At 35.5% G+C, this 8,409-nt stretch overlaps 1 protein-coding gene across 1 annotated transcript; it reads right to left on the reverse strand.

The window, feature by feature from the left end:
• Positions 1 to 988: 988 nt before the first annotated feature.
• LOC137655144 (uncharacterized) lies at positions 989 to 4,214 on the reverse strand. The gene is made up of 2 exons (XM_068389024.1): positions 1,572 to 4,214; positions 989 to 1,081 (listed from the first exon to the last, which is right to left on the reverse strand). Exon 1 carries the CDS (start codon positions 4,167 to 4,169, stop codon positions 2,157 to 2,159), a length of 2,013 nt encoding a protein of 670 aa, XP_068245125.1. The 5' UTR covers positions 4,170 to 4,214; the 3' UTR covers positions 989 to 1,081; positions 1,572 to 2,156.
• Positions 4,215 to 8,409: the final 4,195 nt, after the last annotated feature.

The following is an 8,409-nucleotide window of genomic DNA, read 5'->3' on the forward strand; positions in this document are numbered from 1 at the left end:
TCCGCCAAGGTGAACTTGACCTTCACGTGACCTTGACCTTCAGGTGACCTTGACCTTCACGTGACCTTGACCTTCACGTGACCTTGACCTTCAAGTGACCTGCTTGACTTTTGACCTTCAAGTGATCTTTGTTCATTTGCCACTGATACTTAATATGACATTGATATAATGCACCAATATGACCTTGACCTTTGACCTTTATAAATTTTAACATCACCCATGGGTTGCGCCTGGACTAGGACTTCCCTGTTGGCTTATGCAAAAGTCAGTGCTTTATTTCTGTCTCTTGATATGGCCACTTATGTCATAGTGACACCAGTGACCCCTGTGACCTTGACCTTGGGGTGACCTTGACCAAAATTTAATCAGTTCTTCCATACACATTGGGGAACTACTTGGCCAAGTTTGAAGTGATTCCGTGTAGAAATGTGGCCTCTACGTTGTCCACAGACAGACAGACAAACAAACAAACAAACAAACAAACAAACAAACCGAACCGAAAACAATACCTCCTGGCGGAGGTAATATATATATATATATATATATATATATATATATATATATATATATATATATATATATATATATATATGTGTGTGTGTGTGTATATATATATTTGTGTGTGTATATATATATATATATATATATATATATATATATATATATATATATATATATATATATATATATATATATATATATATATATATATATATATTTATGTGTATATATATATATATATATATATATATATATATATATATATAAGTATATAAATATATGCATATATATATATATATATATATATATATATATATATATATATATATATATATATATATATATATATATATATATATATATATATATATATATATATTTTGAAAATTGTAAGATGGAAGGAATAAAACAAGTCCATTAAAAAATGTTCACTTTAGTGAAAGGTTGAACTTCCATGTGAAGTTAAATTTAGAACTGGTTGCTGGTGGGCTTGTTGACGTAGAGAAGGATTTTCCTGTGTCAGAAGTAACTACAGGTATGCTGTCTTCCTTCTCCTACCCTCCTCGTTTTTCAAGAAACCCTGAGGACATAAACGAAATACTATATTCAAAAGGTAAAGGCAAGTTCTGCTAAATCACTTAATTCAATAACTGTAGTAAAATGAAAAAAAGATTTTTGAGGTAAAAGCGCAAGCTCTGCTATTTCACTCAAGTCCCTACACTCAGAATTAACTTTACAATTAAAATGAATTCTGAGCAATGAAAAATATATAGCCTACATATTCTGCCTCCAATTTAACGTGGCAACCACCTAACCACGAAAGGCCCAATGATCCGAAAACTTCGGCATAAAGTAAACATAACATTGGCTAATTAAGTAAAAACTGCCTCTAATCCAAAAACTTTCATATGGTAACACGCAAAGTTACAGCAGTGATAAATTATGAATAGTTTAAATACCAACTCCACAGGGTTTATTAATTGGGAATCGAGCAAGGGAATATTTATCCACGATAAACAAATTGACAGGGAATCACTTTAGAAGTCAGCATATCTTTCGTAATGACGTACCTTATCAATTCAATTCCTCGGAAATTTGGCGAAGATAGTGTCCTGATGTTACGACGCTTATGGCTGGTCTTGTCTTGTGCAGGATGGCGGAGAAAAGCAAGTATCTGTTACTCCCCAATTATATGATTTCGACCAACTCTGGATTTAATAACACCTGTAATATTCAGCCGTCCGTCCAGTACGAAAACCTTCTTTCAACTCCCGTTCTCTCTGCTGGCGATGTTTCCTTTAGAATTCGTATTACTGGAAAAAACAAGACCACCAGCAGATAGTTCCGAAAGGGTTGTTTAGTAGTTCATGCTTCAAAGGATTTACCGTCAAAACGAAAATATACAATATGCTGGGTTTCCCTTCAAGCGTAAACTACCATTATTTATAATAATAATAATAATAATAATGCATAAGTTATCACTGGGTAACACAGGTTTACCCAGAAAGAAAATTAATAAACAATGGAATATATGATTTGCTAACCAAATACTGTAGCAACAACAAAAGGAACAACATTAATTAAACAGAATTCCCAACACTCCAGGGAAGGAGCTCGGATTTTCTAGGCTTTGAAAATCTGAGGAAGTTCTTGATTTATTCTAGGAGCATCTCCTTAGTCCTTAATCCTGATGCAACGGCAGCTGCTCTCTTTGGATACCTATAATTAGAGTCCACTGCTATAGTTTTCTTGGGTCTCACAGAGGGAGCAATGCCACTAATACAACCTTTATCCCTGAGCAAGGGTATAAGGCTGGTAACATGTCTTTTCACAACTTCACCAGACTTCCTTTTCAAAATCTGAGCATTGGTCACCTCTCCAAGGCCATTCTTTACCACCCCCTTAACAATCCCAAGTGGATAATTTAAGGCCTTAGTATGAGGATCCTTCAGCAAAACAATGTCTCCAGCTTCAATGATTTTATGGGTAACAGGCTTGTATCTGTCAGTCTTATCAACTGCTTGATTTATCAATGTCGTCAAAAATTCAGAATGATAAATTCTAATCAAGGTCTCTCTTACATTCCTCAGCTTGCTGTAAGTGTCCTCAATTATTCTTGAGGGTGACTCTTTTAAGACATACTCCCCATCTAATTCAGGATCACACTGCAATTCAGGTATAATGTTAACAGAGATTAACTCGTAGCCATGTATTAGAATTTCTGGAGTTATTGGGCTAGGTACAGATTCATCAGGCACATCCCTTAAACCATCCTTAAAGACAATGGGACGACGATTTATAAGATCAGTTGCCTGAGATATAAGAAAGGCCATATCCCTTATGTCTAACACATTTGTTTTAATGGATTTGTTAATTAGATGTTTTACCATTTTTATGCAAATTTCCACTAAAGAACCCATTTGGCTACAACCCTTGTAATAATTTTCAAATTTAATAGGTTTAATTCCATTTTCTTCAAAGTATGACTGAGTATCAGGATCTTTTAAAAAATCTGCAATAACATTAGCCCCGGCAATAAGTTGTGTCCCCAAATCGCTTACTACAAATTGTGGTAAACCATGTTCAAAGGTATGTAGAGTGAATGATCTCAAAAATTCCTTGACTGACAAATCCAAGCATAATTTCAAATTAATGGCCCTTGTATACATACAGCTCATACACAGAATCCAAACCTTCACCTTACTACCCTGTTGCTTTACAAAATATGGTCCAAAATAATCAATATGTACATAACTGAAGGGAATCTGGGAAGGATCCATCCTAAACTCCCGGTAAGGGGACTGATTTAACCGAATGGTATGCTCCTTGTACCTTTTACAGATGACACAATCTTTTACCACTCTTTTAACAGCTGAAAAACATTGTGGTATCCAGAACTTCTTGCGTAGCTCATTCAGAACAGAATAATAACCAGCATGCTTGAGTTTTATATGAAGACTCCTGATTATCAGTTCTGTCAAGGAACTTTTGTTAAACAGCAAGATTGGGAAGCAACACCTCTGTTTACCTTTCCACCTGTCAAACTTGCTTTTGACTCTGAGAATTCCATCTTTATCTGGGTAAACATTCAACTGTCTTACCAAATTAGGTATATCCTTAAGAAGTTTAGAATTGTATGCAAAATACTCCAAAACAATAGGATACTGAATTTTTTGTTCTTTCAATATGATCATCTTCAGAGCTTTCACATAAAATCCTGTATCATTAGATTCAACGGGAACCTTCAGTTTTCTAGCTGTAACTGTAGCTTTCCACTTGGCAAAACACTGAGCAACCCTGGCATGCACTTTAACCATGAGAGAGAAACTAGAGTATCTGTTTGGAGAAACTAGATGCTCAGCAACGTCCTCCCTAAGGTCTTGTGCACAAACATTACTTAAAACATTCTCCTCTTTGAAGTCAAGGGTAGCCCTAGGGTTAGGAACTGTAACTCTCAAAATATCTTGACTGACTATAGATTGGTGGATATCAGGTTGAGGTCCGGAAAAATAGTTTGTATTAATTAACTGTTTATAAGACAAGGTTCTTGTTATGCAGTCTCTAGGATTGGCCGTTCCAGTGATGAAAGTAAAATTAACAGGAAACGTTTCACATAACTTATCTATTTGCTGTAGCCTGTTAAGAACAAATACAGACCTTTTCTGCATCTTATCCAGTTTATAGGAATATGAATTGATCCAAGAAAGAGCTACCAAACTATCAGAGTACAAATCCAAACTTTTTATTGCAATTGGAACGAGGTAATCAGGCCCTCCTAAATCTTTATACAAATCAATTAACAACTCCACACCCAAACAAATGGCTTGTAACTCCAGGGAAGGGATGGACTTCGTATTAGACTGTCTGTTTATGAGCCTGTTTTTGGCTAACAAAAAAATTGTTTGGCCAGTATCAATGTTCTCTATATACAGAACAGCTCCATATATCATACTGCTAGCATCTACACAAGCAATAAGTCTGTATTGTCCATCTCTTTCCCCAACAAATCTTTGAACAACAATTTCAAGAGTAGAATTAGCTTGCCTTGCAATGCATTTCCATTCTTTTAGCTTTTCAGCAGGTAAAATATCATCCCATCCTAATGACTTATCACACTGTAAACCATGCATAAATAGCCTTGCCCTATTAAATACTGGACCATTGATATTATACAAATCAAAGTTTGAAGCAATGGACTTGAGGATGGACCTCTTCGTACTGGCCGAAGCTTCCAAAACAATGGGAAAAGTTGAAAGGGTATCCAACTCCCTATTCCATTTCAAACCTAAAAGTTTAACTTCCGTTAATGTATGTTGATCCCAGTCTGAGTCAATGACTTCTTGAAGTGGCCCATCATTGGTGACAATTTGTTGCAATTTTATTCTATAGGGAGAAAATATATTTGTTAGCCGAGTATAGGCCCATTCCAAGGTATCCGAATTTTTGCAGGTATAAGCTCCATTATCCATATAAAACAACTGATAAAGCAATTTCTTCATATTTTTTACCTCTTGATTATCACCCTCCACATCCAAAACCAGTATCTTATAAAGACTCAACATCAAAATTGTAGGGCTGCATCTTAAACCAAAACTCAATCTAAGATTCTTGTAACCAACTACGGAAAAATATTTCTTCTTCACACTTCTAACCCAAAGAAAAAGTAATTTATTCTGATCTGAAGGTCTAAGTGCTATCTGATTAAAAGCCTTTTTGAGATCAAAACAATATTTTCGAACCAAATCGTAAGTTAAGCAAGGCTGAACTTAACTTTTGGTTTAACGACGGCCCTGGATGAATTGCCTGGTTATGGCTTACTGTCATGGGTTTTCCAGGGTCAGCCTCAAATATGTTTGATAGAAATACTACTCTGCATTTTGTAGTCTCTCGATCAAGTTTAAAAACCCCCATGTGGGGTAAAAAACTATGTTCAGGATGTTCAGTTAGGTAATGCTTAAGGTTTGGGATCTTTTCAATTATTCCTAAATTTTCTTGTTCTTTAATGACTTCATCCATGAGTTTCAGATGCATCTCCCTTTTGCAAAGCTTCTCTAAATTTGACTTTAACACTGCTTCAGCTAGTTTATAATTTTTACCAAGTAAGTGTGACAGCTTACTATTCCATAGCAGAGGCATTGTTATTCTACCATCCTCATTAACAGTGGCATTGTTAAGTGCATATCTTACTAGAGAATTATTGAGTTCCACAGATGTCTCATTATCTTCCTTATCATAATTAAGGATCCTTTTGCAGTCATATTCCAACATTTGCTCGGTGGCCCTTTGTAATGCTTGCTCATTTATGGCCCCATTCTCATTTAAAACTAGAAAATTAGCTTCTACAACCATTTCCTCATGCTCCAATATAGATTAATCATTAAATTTACCTAATCCAAGGCCAATGGAATCAAGAGAACCTACATCCAACTGAGCAACATCAGACTTGCAAGTAATTGAAGTTTCAACTGCATTTAAATCAGGAAGGCAATGTAAATTTTTCAACATTGTGTCAACATTACCAAGAAGCATCACTCCAAAGGAAGTTTGAAAGTATACTGAAGGACTATCCTGTCCAAACCTAACTGTTGACGCCATAGTGCAGTGAGCAGAGTTAGTGCCTAGGATGAAATCTATACTATTTAACTCATCCCCATTATTTAGCAACTGTTTATCTGCAAGGGTGTAACCCTTAGCAGAGAAATGGCTTGCCACCCTGAACAAATTAGGCAACTTCAAATATATATTTATATAAGGTACACATAGGGCCTCCACCTTGCAAATTTCCTGACCAAATTTTAAATTCAGTTCCACAACCTTTGTATTATATGATTTAGCAGAGTTATAACCATTAACAGTAAGACTCAAATTTCTCCTCAAAACTTTGAACTGAATCTTCTTAACCGCTCTATCCGTAATAAAATTACACTGACAGCCCGAGTCTTGTAAACCTCTTATTTGGGTATGGTCCTCTAGCTGACAAGTGAAAGTTGGTAGAGCAGATCTATTGCCATAGCACTGAAGAGCATCCACTGAAAATACTACCCCCGTGGAAACCTTTTCAGATTTCTCATTAACTAAATTGGAGTTTTTATTAAGATTTCTAGCATTGACTACCTCCTCTTTTGGGGAATCTTTTTTAATGCAGAGAAAGGTGAAATGGCAGCCATTACAACCTCTGCATTTCTTATGAAGTCTAAATTTGCACAAACCCGCAGAATGAGAGGAACTGGCACACTTAAGGCAACCTCCTATCTCTTTCAGCTTATCCACCTTTGCCTTATTACTATTATAAACCGGGCACTTGAAAACTTGGTGATCATCAGTTGCTCTGTCATAAGCACATAAAGAGCATTTCGCCTTCGTAGGCTGCCCTTCAACATTCACATTAGAGGCTAGATTAACAGTCTCTGAAGTTTTGGGAAACTTCTTAACTTTTGTATAAGTTTTCTGAGATGCTATGGCATATCGTTTACATGCTTCAAAAATGTTATCATTAATTTCTGAAAGGGAGGGCCTAGTCTTATTGGTAATATTTACTAGCTGAGATTGGAAGGTGCTGTTCATGCCATTCCAAAAGAAATAGTTAAAAAAATCGTCCACTTCCATTTTCAACAACTTAACAGATTCCATGAAATTTTTCATCTGACCAACGTACGCAAATGTATCTGTTTGGTAAGGCATTTTCATATCTGTCAACTGTTTTATTAACGTAAACTTCTGAAACCTAGGGGATGCTAAAGCAGACCTTAAAATTAATTTTGCATCTTCATATGTCTGTTTGTCTGTTTCAAGTGAATCGAGTAGTATGGATGCACGACCTGACACTTGTTGCTTCAGCAGCAGTAATTTGTCTCTGAGTGTACTTGAAGGTTTTAATAACCTCTTCAAATTCAGAAAGAAATTTCTCTATATTTTCTCCCTCTACACTTTTAAATGCTGGTAAAGGAGCTGTAGGGCTTTTCAAAAGGCTTCTAGCTTCAAGTACAGAATGGGGAGGAACTGAATCTTTAGTAGCCTCAAGGGTAGCTATAAAAAAGTTTATTTTATCCAAGTAGCTCTCACAAGCTTCAAATTCAATATTCAATTTTTATTCATCTTCCTCTTCTGCCCATAATAACTTAGCTATTTTAGAATTATAAACCTTCAGCTCTTCAGCAAATCCATGAAATTTAGAGATAAGTGATCGCCGTTCAATTTCTGAACCCAATTTACAATCTTCAATTCGATTGACATTCTTAGTCACTTGACTGCGGATGTATTTCCGAGAATTTATCAAAAGCGATAATTCTGACATCTTTGCCGATTGCTATTTAAACAATATTTCAGACAATCACAAATCAATCTATAGAGCAGATCTAACCCAGCAGAGTTTAAATGGGCGGCGTCCCTGTATAACCTTCTATTATCTAATCTACCTGGACCCTCTACTCTGAACAAATAATTCTTGAAACTCAACTTATTAATAAATTTATTGAGATAACGCCTCATTAACTTGAATTCTTCCACGCATGGGCTATCAAACCGATTTCTCCTTTCATAAAATCGGATTTCAATTTGAGATGCAATTATACAAGATCTTGGTAACCTGGATCTCAGAATCTTGTAAAATTCTTTGCAATTATTCTTTACCACTGACAAATCTACACGAGACTTCAAATCATTACCTCCTAAAATTACCAACAAATAATCGGGGTTATACGTGAAAACATCTTCTATGAGAGCTAGATTATTCAAAAAAATGATTAAATGTGGCACCAGGAAAACCAAGAAACTGAACATCAAAAGATGTCTGTTCAATCAAAATTGTTGAGCTATTAACCCTAAGCTCCAAATCTCTAACATAAGAATGTCCTAGAATTGACAGTTTCATGACAATACCGAAACCAAAATATAAACTAGGTAAAATTC

The sequence above is a fragment of the Palaemon carinicauda genome, chromosome 16 (assembly GCF_036898095.1).
Source record: "Palaemon carinicauda isolate YSFRI2023 chromosome 16, ASM3689809v2, whole genome shotgun sequence".
Taxonomy (NCBI): Eukaryota; Metazoa; Arthropoda; class Malacostraca; order Decapoda; family Palaemonidae; genus Palaemon; species Palaemon carinicauda.

What these genes read in the sequence shown, in the direction of transcription:
- LOC137655144 (XM_068389024.1), bottom strand. Translation starts at nt 4,169, where the DNA reads ATGCAGAAAAGGTCTGTATTTGTTCTTAACAGGCTACAGCAAATAGAT.